The sequence below is a fragment of the Alternaria incomplexa genome, assembly GCF_024043165.1.
Source record: "Alternaria incomplexa strain BMP 0042 chromosome Unknown scaffold_17, whole genome shotgun sequence".
In the NCBI taxonomy this organism is placed as follows: Eukaryota; Fungi; Ascomycota; class Dothideomycetes; order Pleosporales; family Pleosporaceae; genus Alternaria; species Alternaria incomplexa.
This window is the reverse complement of record NW_026249866.1, coordinates 522038-541744: the sequence shown is the minus strand read 5'-3', so window position 1 is coordinate 541744 and position 19707 is coordinate 522038. Positions and strand designations below refer to the sequence as shown.

Below are 19707 nucleotides of genomic sequence, written 5' to 3'. Positions count from 1 at the left end.
CCTGTCATTGCAGAAATCGTTAGCGCACCCTCCTCCGCGTGGCTGACGCTCAGCGAGTTTATTCGTGAACGTTGCGTGACAGGACGTTAGTATCGTTTGGCCGGCGCCATCACAACGCTACCGGCGATACCATGAGATCGCTGCTACTGCTACACGCTCACGGCCTTGCTCACCGTATCCGGTCTACTCCAAGTGTCAGATCTCGAGGAGTCGCATCTAGTGTTACCCCGTTTCTTCCTTATTCAAGCCAGCAATGCGACTGGGTGAGGAGTCAATACGTGACCTGCTGAGAGTCTCCCGCGGCAGCACAAGGCTTGCTTCTGAAAAGTGGTCCAACATCCGCATACGGCCTGTATCCCACCACATGATTTCCACCACTGGGAATCTTCCTCCCTTCGCAGTGCTCCAGAAGGATCACATAGTCGCGATCGGCGCCGATCTATGCTCAACATGATCCGCAATTATAGCGCCAGGGGGTACTCAAGGAGAGTTTTGTTCACACGGCGGTCGATTCACAGGTGCATAATGAACGCAGGACCAAGCTCACCAGTTTGCCGCTGTCAATGCGCTGGACTCTAGACCTGGGATTATGCTGAAGCAGTGGCCTAAGCCGTTAGTGACCGTTGATGTTGTTTTTTCCGCAACGTCTATCCGAAGGAAGCTCTCTGCGGGCCACGAATGCGCAGCCCATCGACGATGTGAAGGAGTCGAAGGATGCACCGCAAGATTAGCCCGAGGGGCCCACGACACGTCAATCACGAACCCACGATCTCCGTTTGAACTTCGGCTTCTAATGACTAGCACATGTGAGACCCGGTGCCGCGGGCAGATCCCAAGTGCTTTCCAATGATTACGGATCAGCCTGTCCGTCTGAGATCGAGTTCGTGTGTCGGCACCCGCGCATATCTCGCATTCGGAAGCCCACCCGCTACATCCCAATCTGCAAAGGTCATCACACGCAAGGGCATAACCGCGCCGGGGTTTTGGATGTCGGGCCCCGCGACAAAGACGAAAAGGTCGCGAAAGGCTTCGCAGTTTGATGACCCAGTGACCCTGTTATTACTGCGAGGCACTTCAGTGTATGCAGCTGCAAAAGTATACTCCGAAGCTACTGCTGCAACTGAATATTGGGTGTGTTGCATTGCATATCGCCGAACAGCGCGCAGCAAACGACACTGCCGTGAGCAAGGGTGGGGCACAAGATCACTGTCACGGTCTGTCGGTCCTTTAACAACGTGAAACTGTCAGCAGATCCACGTTTATCGACCTGGCTGTCGGGAGCCGCACCGCCCAAGTCAAATGTGTACGTGGACATCACTCTATCTAAACCTAATCTCCATCAACTCCGGGTAAGGGCTTTTACGTGTGGTGGGCATGTAATACCGGTCGGGCTTATGCAGCCTGAGGATCATAGCATGGGTCTTTGTCCTTGCTTCCTTTGACCTACCCCATGTTGGTAAGCTCCGTGCAATCTCGATCGCTCAAGAATATGGGTTTTGTTTTTCTCTGCCAGACTGCATGCATGCGATACGATGTGCTCCGCAAGCAACGCAGCATGTTACTGTGCCGTGCGTGGAAACCGTCGCAGATACATTGGTACTTCGCCGACGACGTTTACCTGCAGCCGAAGGAAGGGGGTAGTATGCGGGCCTAAATTCAACGAGATGTAACGTACATCGCAATATCTGTTTAGCTTCTTTCCTGGATCATGTCGATACCCGAACCCAGTGCGGGATCTGCCAGCCTGCGTGCTCCAAACTTGATATGCCGCAACGGAGGCAAGTATGACGACATGAACGGGCCCACAACGTCTATCACCAAGGTCCCAGATCAAGACACTCCGAAGCCTCCACTTTCCGATACGTGACCGACATCATACTGGAACAACAACTTGGTCGGAACACGAGGAAGGGGTCTTGGTTACTGTACCAGAAATGCAAGGCAAGCAATATACCTGCCACTGCAATCCTTCTACGTCATTCGTGGGAAAACCAGACCCCTGGTAGAAGTAAGAGCACGCACGCATAACTCATTGCACTCCCGCACACATCCTGCAGCCCAGCCAGCCACCCCAGCTTACCCGAGCTCGGAGCCGCCGCAATCCCATCCCTCCCTTCCCTTCCCCCATCACATCACGCACCCTCGCTCTATACCAGGGTAATCTTATCATCTGCATCTCTTACCTCGTATATCCCACCAATTCGCCAAAAGGCTTGGGTCATAATGGCAGGCCCCCAGTCTACTAACTACTAACTTGGTTCCGGCAGCGGTTCTTCTTTTCTCTCCGCATATGCGCCGTTGATCCGCCCCTTCTGCACTGCTGCTCTCTCCACGCTCGGATGACGTGTGCCATTCTGTGCACCAAGCTCTACAGTACAGTGACGCCGGATGGAAGGGTCTCCGTGGAATAATGCCGCGCCTTATATGTACGCTGTACATTCGCTTCACCTCAATCTTTTCGTTTGTCTGGCGAATCGCTTAAGTGTACACCGTACCATATACTCATCTCGCTCAGTCGCTCACGCGCGCCTTTATGCACACGCGAATGCAAGCATGCCATACACTAAAGCCGCAAGCGAGGACTGCCTTCTCTATCTAGTCTGCTCGCTATTCGTCTCCGCATCGTCGATTTTCCGTGCGTTCATTTCTGCCACCGGCCAATGAGTCTTGCTGCATTTTGTTAGTGAAAGCGACGGTGTGTTGTCGGTATGGGTTGTCAGGGGTAAGCGAAGGATTCTTGACAGTCGCAAGATGATGCGATGCGGGCTTAGCGCGGATCTATGATCTGAGCTGATCGCGTGGGTACAAAGATGGGGCTGGCGTTTGCAGAGGGTTGGTCGTGATGGAGGGTGGTGACGTGGTTGTGACGGGTGGGAAGGCAGTGTGTGGCTCGGATGAAGGACTGGTGTATGGCTGTGTCGATGCCAGTGCGGTGTATTGTGCCGTATACGGATGGCGAATTGGACTGTATGCGGTGTTGCTTACAGGAAATACTCCGCAGTCGATACGCCAATGTGAAGTGGCCTAGGTCAAGAACACAGCCCATCGTATGTCTCTCGATACATTCTGCTAAGAGTGCATTTTTGGGCACCTCCAAGGAGACTAAGCAGAGCTCGATAGTACAACCTCTACCTTGATCATAAAACGACCATTAAATCAAGGAATGCCATTTCAGATGACGAAGCATGATATTCGCATCCCTCGCGGTACCAAATGAAGCCACCGAGACAGCGCTATCGCCACAATCTGTCGAGCTTCCCAGTTTCATGGATACATTACTACATTCATACCCAACTTTCTCTGGCCACCTACGATTGCACACGACATTTCCAACAACGTCACCTGTGCCATGTACGCCATGTCAGCAAGTGATAGCTTGTGAGTGTATGATTTGGTACGTTATGTGCGTGCTGGCATCTTACACCCCAAATTGAGACGCCTCGACTAGCGATATCCATAACGTGGGATGAGAACGGCAATCATGGGCACACCAACGACAGCGGAAGAGGTAAGATAATCACATCTTCGCTGTTACTCAACGTAGCTTTTGGGTTCATACTCTTCGCAGAGAGTAGAGTCCATGGCTAAGCAGGGGACAGATAATAGAGCGAATGACCTATTTGACATGCTGTGCCTAGCGGGAATGGCGCTGGTAGGGTCTATCACTGTAACGAGATAGTACATTACTGAGATAGATACATGGAAAAAAATAAGACCCGTAGGCTTTTTTCGGTACCCGGCTGTTTGCAGACAATTGATGGATATGCATAGTAACGTATCGAGACACTACAACTCGACCACTCCAAATACGAAGAAGTAGCACGCTCGTCCAGCAAAGAAATCTAAAGATGTCAATGTCAACCCCCAATTATATGCGTACCTAGTACTGGCGAGCCGTCTCGCTGGGATCAGAAGAGAAGGCAGGTGTGGAGTGCACGTCATCATGCACATATGTGGAGACTGACCACAGAAGTACAACGATATGCATTGACTGGAAGCCAATGTGCGAACCTTGATCAAGGTTATTACAACCGCTCATACCCGCCTGCTGTGCGTAGCCACCTTACGTGAAGGAGTGTTTGCATCATCAGACTACTCTCCACGACCCCAAATGTCCATATCCGGGAACCACTCAAAACCTGGTAATTTACCCGCGAAATCAATACCAAACTGTTGTTCACCATCGAAGACCCGTGTATAGGACTCAAGCATCTCCACGTACGCCTTTGTTTCCGCGTTGATGTGACGCACCGGGCCATAATGACGAAGATCGTACCTGGCCACATCCACGTCGCCAAATTCTTTGTCCTTACGGTCGTTGTTCAGGAATAGGGCAGCAGGGCCTTTGCCATCCGGTAGCTCAGTCGCAAGATCGGCTATGAGTTGTTTGACTGGAACTGAAGGCCAGCTCGAAAACACAAGGGAGCCTTCGTTGATGGCCAGGAAGCCTTGAGGATCGCTCACTACCTCAATCGGTTTTGGTAGCGAATGGAGCGTTATGCGGTCGAGGGAGGTGTAAGCAGGGTCTTGCGCAACAATTTTGATGGGCTTTTCGAGCGGTATGCCTTCTGCTTCATATAAATGGTCGAGATCGTAAGCGATATAAGAAGCAATCATATGATGCACTAACGAGCGAGCTTGCGCAATATCTGGAGCATCCAGAGTCCCCAGACCTATACAGACGATGTTGGAGATTCGGGCCGTGTGTACGAGCTTTCGAAGGCTACGGTGCAAGATCTCGGGCACGCCGCTGGAGCGCCAGTACCACTCGTACATGCCCAATACGAACGCTCGGGGAAGATTGCTGTAGAGATAATGACTTTCTGGTAAAGGGTCACCAGCTTTCAGATGCCTAGTGTCGACGTGATCGGGGCGTACTTCTTGACGTTCTCCAGACCCTAGAAAGAGTGGGAGCGCAGGGCGGACGTCATCAGCTTGGAAGATTTCGGCGAGTTCATGGATCCCGGAGTAGAATAAGACAGGAGCTTCACTGTCGGCGTGTTAGCGCTAGAATGAGTGTTTTCTTGCATGATCATAAGTAGAACATACTCGAGAGAAGAAAGATTTTCTCCTGGGAAGAAGAAAGGCTTGCCATAGCAATCCAACAGTGTAAAGTCCTGACCGTGGCGAGCTCGAATCAGTTGATCTGCGGCGTTGCGAAGCATGAAACGACTGTAGATCGGGCGGTCTCTAAGGGAATCTCTGAAGGCTTTGATGTCTAGAACTGTATGGGAACCGTTTGTGGATCCAATTCCGATTTCCTCAAGCACATCGGCGAGACGGTCGTGAGCTTGGAGTGGAGGTGTTTTGTCGGTTGAACACTGGAACTCCTGCCAGGCCATGGGGTACATACCCGCCCACATCGTAGCTGCTGGCATGGCTGAGAGGTTTGTCCCAACGGACGCAGGGCACACGCCCCATGTGTTCTCCATTGCTATTGATTATCGTAGTAATAGAGAATTCGTGATCGAATAAGACGTCGAGAACGATCAGAGTGGGTAGTTGGAAACCGTAACGGGCGATCTGCTGACAATAGTGGAAGTGTGGGACGATGTTGAACGATGTTGACAATGGGTTGATGGGGATGCAGAGTGTAAGAGCCAGCTGGGGATGGAAGTAAACATGACCCAAGCTGGTGAGCAGATGCCTCATGCACATATGCCACTGCCGCTGACGGTGGCGTGAGGGAAGAACAGACCTGGATCCATGGGCTGGGCAAGAGCATACCGCAGCGCAGTCGGTAAGCCCGCCGTTCTGCCACTCCTGCGATTGTGAGTGCCGATAGTGATAGCGTTGCTCTAAATGACACATCCAGTAGCCCTGTACCTGTCACAACTGATGATAGGTTGACACGGGATCCCTGAGATTCATTAAAGCCGCCTCGACTCATGATGGAAAGGCCCCAGCCACCGAAGCGCATGCGGTGAATGTTGCAAAGGCCACCGGAACTGCTTTGGTAGCCATCGGGAGTGTCTTTCGGGTACCTTCCGATCCTTGAACGTATCATTCATCAGAGGTGTGGCTTCCGCGCAGCCGATCGCGATGCCGTATGTAACCTCCCACATCGAGTAGAAGCTGCGAATGAGATGAGGACGTCTTCCGCGAAGACAATGAGCGAGCGCAACGCGTAAGACACGCGCATGCATCAATGCGAGTCTTCTGTGGACCGTCGCGAGGCGTGACTCCTAGAGTGAGGCTCATCGTAGCCGGCCTGGGCAAGCTCCTCGATCTTGAGCGAAAGCGCGTTAAGGTAAGTTGGGAGGTGCAACCACTCTTGAGGTGGCTGCTGTGTTGCAGAGTAGGCGCGCAGGGACGATGGCGCGATCGCGCGGAAGTGGGCCACTAGCGTCCTTTCCTGTCGCGTTGTCCACACGTGACGCGTCTTTTACCCTCCACCTGGGCAGCACCTCATACCAGGGAAAAACTGAACAGGTGCGCCGGTCTCCATTACGACAAAGACACGAGTTTTACCAGATGTTGGGGCAATATAATCTTGTTAGCTTTTCTTTCTAGATTCACTTCGTGGAGGTGGCTGTCCAGTTCTTCCCTCGGATGGGTGCCAGGGCACTTTCGGGTCTGCATTGTCATATGGTCGCAAACCTCATCCAGGCACTCGCTCACTGTCGAAGTGATTGAATAGACTACTCCAGACACATACTACCTGTTAGTATTTGTGCAATCGGTTGTAGCTTGGACGGTCTCGATTTTCACCTCGGCTTGGGCGTGTGTCGCCACCCGTGTGGCGCCTAGTATCAACGAAGAAGAGGACGCGCCTTTGACTTTTACTAGACTCTTGGCTTGGTTTGGTCGGGTTATGAAATTTATACCTTGGTCTGCGAGATGATTGTGATAGCTTTGAGGCGGTTCGCTGGAGTGCTGTTGGATGCTTCACCGCAGTACCGTGGTCGTTGTATCAAACTCGTAACGCGCCCGCTATAACATGAAATACATGATTTGAGCATTCAGCACTCCCAAGGAACATTGTATAAGCCTTTTCCCTTCTTTGAAGCATGGAAGCATCGTATACTCCAAGCGCAGACCTCAATATACGTAGTCACGAAGGGGCCCTTGGATACTTGTGATTTACCGATACTTAATTGCTTTGTATGTGATGCATCATTCCTGATAATTTTCTAGACCCCAAAGCAATATGTTGTAACAACAAATGTCAATGTCGTGCTTCCTCTGGCCGTTGCGGATGCTACGAGCGGAATCTATGTCCTCTGATATGCAACCACGGTGTACCCCAATATGGCCTTAACAAGGTATCCAATGCGTAAATGACAGTAGCTGGGGCAGCATCGCCATCTGCAGTGAGAAAAAGCAGAACCTTTGAAGTAGACTAGTACTCTGGCCATATTCTGTCCTAGCACGTCTAAATCGTTGTGATGTTTGGAGTGCAAGACACCTATGGACTGGCACATAAGCTGCGACATTCGCCTGCCGCATATGTATGTTCAGCTGACCACATATGAATTTATTCCAGCTCACAGCCATGTGCAGCGCTGAGCCTCTGCTTACCAACACGCGGTCTTTGATGTCGAGATAGCATATACAATGCCTCGTTTCGTGGATAGGGTCTTGTGTACCTGCGGCAGTTATCGTTGCTAGCATCGGCTACAGGTACTTTGTTAGTAAGTCGCTCAATCCTTTTGTTGAGACTTTCGCGCGCTAACGCCGTTAGTGTTTGCGTGCCTTACGCTGTTCCGGCAGTAGTTCTGCATACATTGTTCTGGGGTATTCAAAGACGAGATTGTGGTACAAGTAACGGATGCGACGAGGAGCGAGCAGCCTGGAAGTACGGACACGCATATGATGCTCGGGCGTCAGGGTCCAGTTGTAACTGGGCGAGACGCGTGCGATACTGGAATCCAGGTTTCGAAGCCTCTCGGCCTTTTGAGTTTGTCGCATCAGAGTCGCGTCGACAAGTTTCCTTTGCCATGTTTCAGCGTGAGCCAATTAGGCATGTGCTCTGGTAAGCAGAGATACGGTGTGGGCGCAGGAAGGTATATCCGGCGAACATCAGGAATGCAGGGAGCCGAAGGGGACTAGGGCGGGCGAAAACCATGCAGACCCGTGGGTGGAATAATCAGAATCTGAACAATTTTAGTGCAGCCAGCGCGCGTATATACAAGCCGCCCCTCCACGCTCCCTTCCGTCTATCTGCCCTCGCTTTTTCAGTTTTCCTGTATTGTATAGACTCTCCACTCTTCCGTTGGGGCGTCTCTACATCCACGCTTGATACCCGGGGTTTTCACCCTCTCGCGCTGTTGGGCACCGCTTACGCTTCAGCCGCCGCGAATAATTCCAGACCGTATCGATAAGCCCCTCCACCAAAAAGAAATCGCTCGTCGCAGATTCACAGCGCAGCACCACTCACCCCTACCGGCTTCTTTCGCAGATGCCGCACTCTGAGTCGCCGCCTATGGCTCCAGCTATTGTCGTCGACAAGGCCAGCGCAGCCCCTGCGCCTTCGCAGGAGGATGTCAACGCCTTCATCAGCAGCATCGTCACCGCAAAGACGTCGCACGCCTCGGTCGACGCCGCCTACGCCCTCACGACCCTCCTCCAGAACTCAGTAGGCTTCCGCGGCCTCACTGGCTATGGCATACTCGAGGAGATCAAGAAATCGGCGGCCAACAAGAAGGATGCCGTGCGGAGAGAGGGCGCCATGAACGCCCTCGGTGCCTTCTTCGAGCGCCTCCCGCGCACACAACGCCTGACAGAGGCCATCTTCCTCGTCCAGAACGAAGGGCTGGTACCCATGGTCCTTGACCTGCTGGCAGACAAGACTGGCTCCGTCAAGGAGTCGGCCAAGTACGCTCTCGACTCGCTGTTCGAGAATCTCAGCGCTGAGGCCAAGGTCTTCGGCCTCTTGCCTGTGCTGACCAAGTACCTGGGCAAGAAGTCCGGAAAGTGGCAGGGTGCTGCTTTCGCCTACGAACTCATCGGCCGCATGGCCGACAAGGCCAAGATGGGCATGGAGAGCCTCGAGGTCGAGAAGGAGAAGGATGTTCTCCGCGAGTCCATGGGCAAGAAGCTCGAGGGTCTCATCCCTATCGTCGAGGCCGGCATGCACGATCTCAAGATTGAAGTAAGGTCCCTCATCCGCTATTCTACAGCCACCGTACTAACCACGAGCAGGTCGCAAAGCAGTCTGTCAAGACGATGAACAGCCTCACTACCCTCCTCCAGAACGACGATATCGCGCCCCGGATACCCCTCCTCGTCAAGGCCATCGAAGACCCCTCCACAACAAGTCTGCAGAAGGCCATCCACGCTCTCTCCCAGACCACCTTCGTCGCTATTGTCACATCACCCGTCCTTGCTATGGTCACACCTCTGCTCGAGCGCTCTCTGAACATGCCTTCCACATCTCAGGAGGTCACCCGCCAGACTGTCGTCGTAGTCGAGAACTTGACCAAGCTCGTTCACGACCCTATCGAGGCCCGCGCCTTTTTGCCCAAGCTTCGCCCAGGTGTGCAGTCTGTCAAGGACCGCGCTTCCCTGCCTGAAGTCCGCGAGATCGGCCAGCGTGCGCTGGACGTTATCGAGAAGGCCATGGCCGACCCAGACCACAACATCGACAGCGGCGCCATCGCGAGGACACAACCATCAGATGTTCAGAAGGTCATCGAGAAGCAGATCACCGCTTCTGCCAACCTCCTTGACTTCCCCGGAGACGCGGAGGTCTTGGCTATCACCAAGAGGTACATCTCCGAGATGATTGCTGAGGTTGTTGATCAGCGCGAGCTTCAGCGCCTGCCAAAGCTCGTTGGCCCTTACCTGGAGCCTTTGCTCAACGCTGGAGATGCCGATAAGGTCGCAGAGGCCGTGCACCAGTTCTACGTGGACGAGGACCACCGCAAGTTCGGTCAGCCTGTTAAGGAGGATGACGGAGAGACGGAGATTGTCAACGCTGTCTTCTCCCTAGGATACGGTGGTATGTTGCTCCTCTCACACACCAACCTTCGCCTGCTCAAGGGCCACCGCTACGGTCTTTGCGGTCGCAACGGTGCTGGAAAGTCAACCCTCATGCGCAGTATCGCGAGCGGCAAGCTGGAAGGTTTCCCTTCTCAAGACGAAGTCAAGACTTGCTTCGTCGAGCACAACCAAGGAGAAGACGCTGATCTCTCTATTCTTGAGTACATCGTCCGCGACCCGCGCTTCGCGGACGAGAGCCGAGAGCGTATCTCCGAGGTTCTCGAAGAGGTCGGCTTCACCGCTGGCCCCGAAGGCAGGCAGTCCGCCAAGGTCGGCTCTCTGTCCGGAGGATGGAAGATGAAGCTCGCTTTGGCCCGTGCTATGCTTATGCGCGCCGACGTGCTCCTCCTTGACGAGCCCACTAACCATCTGGATGTTGCCAATGTCGCTTGGCTCGGAAAGTACCTCAAGTCCCACACTGAGATCACTAGCTTGATCGTTTCTCACGACTCTGGTTTCCTCGACGAAGTCTGCACCGACATTTACCACTACGAGCAAAAGAAGCTGGTCTGCTACAAGGGCAACCTGGCTGATTTCGTTCGACAGAAGCCGGAAGCGAAGAGCTACTACACGCTCTCGGATACTCAGGTCAAATTCAAGTTCCCTCCTCCTGGTATCCTCACTGGTGTCAAGTCGAACACTCGCTCCATTCTGCGCATGACAAACTGCTCCTACACTTACCCTGGCGCTTCCAAGCCATCGCTCACCGATGCTTCTTGCAACTTGTCACTGTCATCCCGAGTCGCCATTATCGGTGCCAACGGTGCTGGTAAATCTACGCTCATCAAGATGCTTACTGGCGAGACCGTCCCTCAAGAAGGTACCGTCGAGAAGCACCCCAACTTGCGTATCGGTTACATCAAGCAGCACGCTCTTGAGCACGTCGAGATGCACATGGAGAAGACTCCCAACCAGTATCTCCAATGGCGTTACGCCAACGGTGACGATCGTGAGGTGCTCATGAAGCAGACACGTGTGCTCAGCGAGGAAGACAAAAAGCAGATGGAAACTCCCATCGATCTAGGCGACGGCTCAGGCCCCCGTAGGATCGAGGCACTCATTGGTCGTGCGAAGTACAAGAAGACCTTCCAGTACGAGGTCAAGTGGTTGCACATGCTGCCCAAATACAACACCCAGATCTCGCGTGAGACGCTTCTCGAGAAGGGCTTCTCCAAGCTTGTCCAGGAGTTCGACGATCACGAGTCGTCGCGTGAGGGTCTCGGTTACCGTGTCTTGGAGCCCAAGGTCATCTCCAAGCATTTCGAGGATCTCGGTATGGATCCTGAGATTGCGAACCACAACGAGATCTCTGGCCTTTCCGGAGGACAGAAGGTCAAGGTCGTGCTTGCCGGTGCCATGTGGAACAACCCCCATCTTCTCGTCTTGGACGAACCCACCAACTTCTTGGACCGCGACTCTCTCGGTGGTCTCGCTGTTGCTATCCGCGACTACAAGGGTGGTGTGATCATGATCTCGCATAACGAAGAATTCGTCGGTGCTCTCTGCCCCGAGCAGTGGCACGTCGCCGACGGTCGCGTCACACACAAGGGCCACCTTGCCGTCAACATGGACCGTTTCGAGGACTCGCGCCCTGGATCCAGCAATGTTAGCAGCAATGTGAGCTCCGCTGCGCCGTCCACCACCGGTACTCCCGTCATGAGTGACGCCGAGGGCAACAAGGACGATATGAAGTTCAGGTCGAGGAAGAAGAAGAAGATGACCAAGAAGGAGCTCAAGGACCGTGAGGTCAGGCGTAGATTGAGGTACATTGACTGGTTGAACAGCCCCAAGGTATGTTTTTTCCCATTCCACCCACATCGATGCAGATTACTAACAATTTCACTAGGGTACTCCTCAGCCACCCAACACTGATGACGAGGCCGAGTAAATGTTGTTGCAACTGTTTCGGATTATGATCGCATTATGATATCTTAGACTATGCAGATTTGCATTGCTCGGCGTTTAATAGAGGCCTGGATGATTGACTGCATTTGCGTCACCGATAGATTTTGAACGTCTAGCTGCATCCTTATGATGAATCAAAAGCATTTCCTTTTCTTCAAGCTACAGTATTTTTCCTGATTTGCGTGAGTCTTGCTACTCTATATGAGCTGCCTTTGCCTATTTTGACATGTGAGCACCAACGCTACCCGGTAGGGTCCAGCAATGTGAGAAGGTACCTAGAGTTGATACATCATACTGTCGTAGTAATGTAGTTACTCGATGGATAAGTGGTGCGATCTTAATTGTGCTTCTGCGTTCAATGGTGTAGACGTATACTGCAGAGCTGCTTGGGATGTCGTCGCGTGCATTGTCTTTGCTGTTTAGAATACCCAATGCTTCAACTCCTACATACCGACCGGTCATGTTTTCATTTAGCTTCTTCACTCATTCATCAGTGTGGTGGTTCGATCGGTGGGTGCAGAGCACAGATTGCGTGCACTTCGCTCCTTCCTCCTTCACTATCTCACCAATCTCACCAGTCCACTGCCCCACCTGGGCACCCAACGAACACTCGCGCTCCGCAAGTCGGACCCTGAAAAGCCCAAGGTGAGTATCGCCTCTCAACAGCTTTTGCCTAGCAGGATAGCAAACGCCTGCAGCTGCTCTCTCGCCTCACTGCGTTGATATAAGCCCGCGTTTCTCTTCCTCTTTCCATCACCTTCCCGCACCACCCTTCTCCACTATCAACCCCTCCACACTCTCTATATCACACCCAACCACGACGACAGTACCTGCAAGTACGCTTCCATGAAGCTCATCACTGTCGCCCTCGCTGGGCTGGTGGCGCTCGTCGCTGCCTCGCCGGTCGAGACTACCGCCGCTGCTGTGGCTTCCAAGTATGAGAACGATGATGTTCACACGTAAGTCGCCTCGCCTTTCGCTGATATTCTTAGAGGGTAGTATACTGACTGTCAACAGATACAAGTGCGACAGCGACAAATATGTCCTCTCTTGCCTCCGCTCGGGCACCTGCTCTTTCGTCGAGGCGTGCTCCTTCGCGTGCGCCGACAACAGCAAAGGTGCTTGGTGCACCGGTGCATCCGAGAAGCGTGACGTCGATTTCGATGTTCATATCGAGGACAAGAAGACCTACGAGTGCGCCAAGGATCGCACCGGTGTCTTGGTCTGTCAGTATGGCTTCTGCCAAACTGACCACTACTGTAAGAAGGGCTGGAAGTGTCGCGACAACTGCAACTGCTGCAAGAAGCCCAGCATGTTCGACCGAGACGTCGACGACGCCGAGATCGCTGAGGCATCTCCACGGTCCAAGGACCCATCTGTCTCTTCTTCCCATGTAAGCAATCTCCTGTGTTCTCATTGAGCTTGAAGAGATCTGTACTCCAGACTCGGAATCGCTCGCATCTCACCTCCGATGGCTACGATTTGTGTCGCAGATCTTTCCAGGTCGAAGTATACATCGTCTTAGCAAGTGTGTACTTGTTAAGATTTAGTTGCATGCATACTGCAAACTGCGACATGAGTTCTTTCCACTCCTGACCACTACATCCTTCTCCCGCAATAGCACATTGCTAACAAAAGTTTTCAGGCCCCCACCGTCGTCGAGTCGGACACTTTGGCAAAGCGTGATCCTCCCTGTGCGCCTGGAACCTATACCTGCCTGGACTCCGCCACAACTGGTGCCTGGATCATGACCTGCGACTACAAGGGTGCGTGGCAGTACTCGTCGAACTGCGGTACTCTGAAGTGCCTCGAGCGATCCGATGGAGCCGCCCATTGCTGGAACCCGGGACCGGAGTGGAACACGGATCTGGCAGCCGCCAAGCGTGAGGCTCCTTGCATGCCTGGGACCTATTCCTGCGACAACGACGAATCAACGGATGACGCCTGGATCATGACCTGCGACTACCGGGGCAAGTGGGTGCAATCTGCCAACTGTGGAGATTTGAAGTGCCTCGCGCTATCCAATGGTGCCGCGCATTGCTGGAACCCAGGACCGGAGTGGAATACGGCAATTGCAGCTCGTGATGAACCATCGGAAGTTCCATCGGATGTCGCTCCATCTCAGTCCTGTGAGCCTGGAACATTTGGTTGCACCTTCAACTCTGGCACAGGAACGAGCTGGGTAATCACTTGTTCTCCGTCTGGAATCTGGTAAGTTCCGGATCTACGAAGTCTATTTGAGGCATATACTGACTTAGTACCTCTACCTCTGCAGGCTGTGGTCATCCGACTGTGGTCAGGGACAGACCTGTGATCTAGCAGCTGACAGGAAATCTGCCCACTGCAGGCAGAATGCGAAGCCTACCATTGGAGCCCGCGACGAGCTTCTCCAAGTCCCATCAGAGCTGGCTCCATCTATGTCTTGCTCACCTGGAGCGTTCAACTGCGCCTATAGGAACGCGACTCAGACGGAATGGACTGTCACTTGCGAGCAGTCTGGATCCTACTGGCAGTGGTCTGCCGACTGCGGTAAGGGTTGGAAGTGCGTTTCGGACGGTCGTGTTGCACACTGCGTCCCAAAACAAGCTTTATTCGAAGCTTGGGAAGCTTGGGAGGCCACCCAGACCTCCACATCGACTCTCGAGGTTGAGGCTTCAGCAAAGGCTTGAGCGGAGTCTGAGATAACAGAGTAGAAGGATGTGAGAATGAGAGCGATGGGTGCGCGCGGCCTTACGGATACGCCTGGTGGGTACGCCGACTCCTCCAAAAGCATGCAAGGCGCAGATGGCAGTCGCTAGTAGGGCTCTAACCACTCTTCATGACGTCGTTTCTGAAAATAACAATGAACGAGACACTTCCAATGCCTTGTTCCTTCTCTTGTGTTGCATGGGATATCTGAACAAGCGGTGACTGATCTTTTCGAGACCCGGTGGACGAATAGTTGAGGATGATGTCGTGAGGCAGAAGGATGCGATCGATCGAATGCGACGTCGCTAATGGTTGGTGGCGCTAAGGATCTTATGCCGCGGATCTGAAGCTTAGCAGCTGCACAATAACGGTTTGGCTGCAAGCTGCATGGTGCGCTACATGTTTTTGTGGAATCTACAGGAAAGGCACGCGAAGACGCGTCTATCAAGTCTAATCAAGAAATGAAGATTAAGAGCAAAGAGCCGACAGGAGCCCGTCGCGAGCAAAAGACCCCTTGGAAAACTGGCGGGGCTCACCCAGCACCTAGTCTCAGATCGACATCGCGTCCCTGCATACACTCGTCATACGTTAAAAAACAACCCTCTTCCAGCTGACCAAGAAACATGCACAGTAGCGCCAAACGTCGACCGCGAATTGTGGCTTGTAGGATATTGAAGATCTAGACTTTCCTTCCCTCCTCAGCTTCTTCTTCCTGCTGTGCACCTTCTACGAGTCTTTACTTTCGCAGATTGACCTTCCGCGGAGCTTCGTCTTCGTATCCAGGCAACAGCCACGATGTCGTTCATTGTCGAACATGCGAAACAGGCCGTCACCGACAAACAAACCAATGTCGTCATTTTCTCGGCCACGGCCATTGCCCTCTACGGGTATGACCAGGGAATGATGTCCCTCATCAACACGAATTATGACTACCTATCCACCATGGGCCTCGAGGAGGAGTCACCAGTCGTGGGTGTGATCGTAGCGGTTTACTACCTCGGCTGCGCTGTCGGCGCTGTGCTCTTCTCCATGCTCGCTGATAAGTTGGGAAGGAAGAAGAGCATCTTTGCCAGTCTGGCAACAGCTAGTTTGGGAAATCTGATCATGTTCGTGGCTGGAATGGGCATGTTGGGAAAGAGCACGGAGATCGCATTGGGCGTTATGCTTGCTGGACGCGTAGTCATGGGACTGGGTGTTGGAGGAATCGACGCAGTCATTCCTACCTACTCTTCCGAGTTGAGCGCCGACGACTCTCGTGGCAAAGCGCTGGCCCAGGAATTCCAGTCCAACATCTTCGGTCTCGTAATGGCATTTGGTATCAATTTGCTCGTCACCATCCTCCTTGGCAAGCAAAATCAGTGGGCGTGGCGCGTCCCCATCATCGTCATGCAGGTTTACCCCGTTTTGCTGATGGCGTTTGTTGAACGCCTTCCGGAATCACCGCGTTGGTTCATCTTCCATGACCGCCAGGAGGATGCGAAGAAGGCATTAGACGACATCTATGGAGATGAGGGCAAGGAGAAGCTTGATGAGCTACTCGAACAGCACGAGAAGGAGAAGGATATCAAGGTTGGGTACATGGATATGCTCACCCCCGGCCACGAGCAGTTCCATCCCACTATGGTCACAGTAATGTGCCAGGTCAACCAGGCGCTCACGGGTTACGGTGCAGTCAGTGTGTACGGGCCGCAGATCTTTGAGGTAAGTTGTGTCCATGATCAGAGTGGTGTGGTTTTGACTCAATACTGACATGTGAAAACAGCTCCTAGGCTTCTCAGTCCGCAACTCTGAATACCTCACCCTTGGCAACTACGTGTCCTACTTCTTTCTCATGACGCTCGCTTGGCTCTTGATCGATGCTATGGGCCGACGCAAGATCATGATCCACAGTTCTGTCATCCTCGCCACCTCGTTCGCACTTCTCGGTGTCTTCGGTGGCTTAGCAGCAAACTCTGAGCCTATGAACATTCCCATTATCGTCCCCGGAATTATTGGAACCGTTATCTTGTTCGTGGCCACCGGCGCCTTCGGAATCGGTTGGCTATCAACCGTGTGGTTGTTCCCCACTGAGGTCTTCCCGACCACCGCTCGCGCTCAAGGCACCGCTATTTCCGTCATCATCTGGGGCCTTGCCAACTTCGCCATTACCTTCCTCACACCTGTCCTGTTCAACAACCTCGACTACTGGATTTTCGTCGTCTTCGCTGCAACCAATGCTTTCGCTGGGCTGTGGACGTACTTCTACCTCCCAGAAACTGGTGGCAGGACTTTCGATGAGAACATGGACTTCTTCAAAGAGGCGGGCGAGCAGGGAACATGGAGGGTTGGTAAAGTCGGCAAGGGCGAGTGGAAGAAGATGTACTACCCTGATGCTGAAGGAGGAGATGCCGTCGAGGCGGAACGCGTACCGCTGTTGCAGAGGGTGGAAGACCAGGTTCCTAGCGTGGAACAGTCTAGAGAGCCCAGCCAGCAACGGGAACAATAGAGAAAGGAAGCCCAGCCTTCTATGACGCGGAGGTTTCGAGGAACCCTTGTGGCATAGTAAAAGCGGCGCAAAAGGTAAGGCATGCTAGTCAACTCTACTCAGGGCTGCGCTGACGTCATCATCTACAGTTATCGTATCAATTAGCATCAGAATGAACATACAATTTTCCTCCAACAAAGCTTTCGGGCGCATCAAGATGTTGATCTACATGGAGTTTCCGGGTGATGCTCGACGTTCTGCCCCACAAACTAATATACACGATATAGCCAACCCGGTTGCGGAGAATACCCGGCATCTACGTGATCCAAGTACCGACCACGAGCCACGACTATTAGATTGAAAGCGATCAAATCCCCCGGATACTATCGTCATGGCTCTGCATGCAATCTGTTTTCCGCGAGGCCAAGCGATCTTCATACATCCTGTTCATAAGTCTTGTAGCGTCCGCATTATGCGCGCGACATTTCGTTGTCCTCTGTATCGCCCGCCAACATGCGCTCACTAACGTGTGCAGTTGCGCTCTGCGTTTCTCTAGCTAGCGCTGTAACGTTTGCGACGGCGCAAAGAACAGGCTCACCGTCCGACTCGCCCCAAGACTCCGACATCTACCAGTCGTCCTATCTTGGTGGCGATCACAACATCGACCCCTCCGACCTCCCAAATTTTACACAGCTCTGGAACGCAACCTTCAACCCGGACGAGAAAGTAAAATGCCGTCGCTGCATCTCACTTCTGACCCGTCATTAACATCACTCAGCACTGGGCTCGCCCTCTCGTCCACACTCTTTCCTCCACCGGCCGCCAAATCGTTCTCACTGCGTCTACTGAGAATCGCATCAGGACCTTCGACGCAGAGACCGGCGAGCTACTGAACGAACGTCAAGTCGCTTCACCATGGCCAATGGACCAAGCATATTGCACGACGCACGTCAGCAAAACATTAGGCATAATGGGCACACCCATCATTTACCGTGAAGACGGCAACGAAATCGCGTTCTTCTACGTCAAGAGCTACATCGAAGACTACCGACAACCGGGTGGCGCTTACCCACCTTTGAACTCCGTTTACTATCTCTACGGCGTATACCTAGACACGTTGCAAGATCTCTACAAATACCCCATGATCATCGATGGCCAACCCTCCGATAACGATATGCGCAAGACGTTTCTGGGCGGTCTGGTCTTGCAGCGGCCCGCGCTGCTGTTGCTGGGCGATGTGCTGTATGCGGGGTTCGGCGGGCTATGCGACGCGTTCAACTACACCGGAAGTGTTGTCGCTGTTAATCTCGCGACGCAGAATACGTATACTTGGACAACGCAAGCAGGAAACGCGAGTTTGTATAATGACGACTGGACAGCGTGGCATGGTGGTGGCGCGGGTGGCATCTGGCAGGCTGGCGCAGGCCTCTCATCGGATGGCAAAGATGTCTTCTTCACGATTGATAATGGCGGCGGGTCGACTGCTGCAACGCTTGATGTCACACCGAGGAAGGGTCACGAGTCCTTGGGTGTTCTTTCGGAAACCGTGGCGCGTATTACTCTTGATGAGGCGGGTGGTGCTGGGATTCAACTTGTTGATTTCTTCCGTCCATCGGACTGGCAGACGGACTCTGGACAGGATATTGGTAGTGGGGGCTTTGCCGTACTTGATGGCGATGTTTTCAAGACTAAGAGTGGGAAGAGGATCGGTATAGCGACTTCTACGAACCCGAAGATGTACGTGACGGAAGTTGACAGCTTGGGTGGGTATTTGCAAGGTACAAACGGTACGGATGGAATCCTGCAGACCATTCCTTTAGAAGGCGAGGTCTTTGGGGCTATTGGATCTTATCCGCTAGAAGGCGGTTATGTCTACGTCAACCCCGGCAATACCGCTTTATCCGCGTACGCATTTACTCCGAACGCATCGTCCTCGCTCTTCAGCTTCGCTGGCAAGTCCTCCGGAACGAACGGACATTGGGGTGGTGCTGGTCTCCCGACAGTTACCAGCAACAAAGGCCAGCCTGGGACAGGTATCGTATGGGCCACAGATGTGCAGGCTGGACTGAGAGCGTTCAAGGCGGTGCCGGTCAATGGGACGTTGGTTGAGCTACCGCTGCCGAAGGTGGAGGGTGCGGTGAAGTTTGGACGACCGGTGTTTGGCGACGGTAAGGTGTATGTGATTGATGGTCGGGGACGCTTGATTGCGTTGGGGAAGAAGACGTAGAAGTAGGCGTAGATGCAGTAGTAGTGGTAGCAGTAGATGGAGTGAAAGAGAAAGGAAGAGGAGCTGGCTGCATCCACAAAGGTAGCGTGTCCATCTTCGAAGCACCTTAACGTGTCCTTCTGGTGTACGCAAATGTCCCGTCGCCTCAAATTCAGAACTCTTGTACCGTCTCCAAAATTGCTGCCTTGGCCCTTCTCTAGGGCTTACTCGGTGATCTCGGAAATGTCAACGGGTCTCTCGGCGTTAACAGCGCCATCCCGGGTGAAAACATCGAAGCCGCATCTCCAACCCGCCTCATCTTCGTCACACACTCCCAGGCAACAGCATAACAGCCAACATCGGTCTTTCAAAAGAGCGCGACCCGCGATCCTGCTGTCGTCCGACATGAGCGTATGTCCCGGCTATTCATGCCCACCAACGAGAGTGAACGCGCACAGAC

General features: G+C 53.2%; 5 protein-coding genes across 5 annotated transcripts; 4 read left to right on the top strand and 1 right to left on the bottom strand.

Moving 5' to 3' along the window:
• Positions 1 to 4092: 4092 nt before the first annotated feature.
• J4E90_009826 (uncharacterized protein) lies at positions 4093 to 4931 on the bottom strand (the record flags this gene model as incomplete). Its single annotated transcript, XM_051439344.1, has 2 exons — positions 4093 to 4804; positions 4927 to 4931. The coding sequence occupies 2 exons, from the start codon at positions 4929 to 4931 to the stop codon at positions 4093 to 4095; spliced, it is 717 nt and encodes a 238-aa protein (XP_051286948.1).
• Positions 4932 to 8425: 3494 nt separating this feature from the next.
• J4E90_009825 (uncharacterized protein) lies at positions 8426 to 11872 on the top strand (the record flags this gene model as incomplete). Its single annotated transcript, XM_051439343.1, has 3 exons — positions 8426 to 9094; positions 9145 to 11775; positions 11831 to 11872. The coding sequence occupies 3 exons, from the start codon at positions 8426 to 8428 to the stop codon at positions 11870 to 11872; spliced, it is 3342 nt and encodes a 1113-aa protein (XP_051286947.1).
• Positions 11873 to 12735: 863 nt separating this feature from the next.
• On the top strand, positions 12736 to 14558 carry J4E90_009824 (uncharacterized protein; the record flags this gene model as incomplete). Its single annotated transcript, XM_051439342.1, has 4 exons — positions 12736 to 12848; positions 12907 to 13282; positions 13535 to 14100; positions 14237 to 14558. The coding sequence occupies 4 exons, from the start codon at positions 12736 to 12738 to the stop codon at positions 14556 to 14558; spliced, it is 1377 nt and encodes a 458-aa protein (XP_051286946.1).
• Positions 14559 to 15372: 814 nt separating this feature from the next.
• J4E90_009823 (uncharacterized protein) lies at positions 15373 to 17062 on the top strand (the record flags this gene model as incomplete). Its single annotated transcript, XM_051439341.1, has 2 exons — positions 15373 to 16278; positions 16340 to 17062. 2 exons carry the CDS (start codon positions 15373 to 15375, stop codon positions 17060 to 17062), a joined length of 1629 nt encoding a protein of 542 aa, XP_051286945.1.
• Positions 17063 to 17554: 492 nt separating this feature from the next.
• On the top strand, positions 17555 to 19268 carry J4E90_009822 (uncharacterized protein; the record flags this gene model as incomplete). The annotated part of the gene is made up of 2 exons (XM_051439340.1): positions 17555 to 17767; positions 17820 to 19268. The coding sequence occupies 2 exons, from the start codon at positions 17555 to 17557 to the stop codon at positions 19266 to 19268; spliced, it is 1662 nt and encodes a 553-aa protein (XP_051286944.1).
• Between the last annotated feature and the right edge of the window lie 439 nt (positions 19269 to 19707).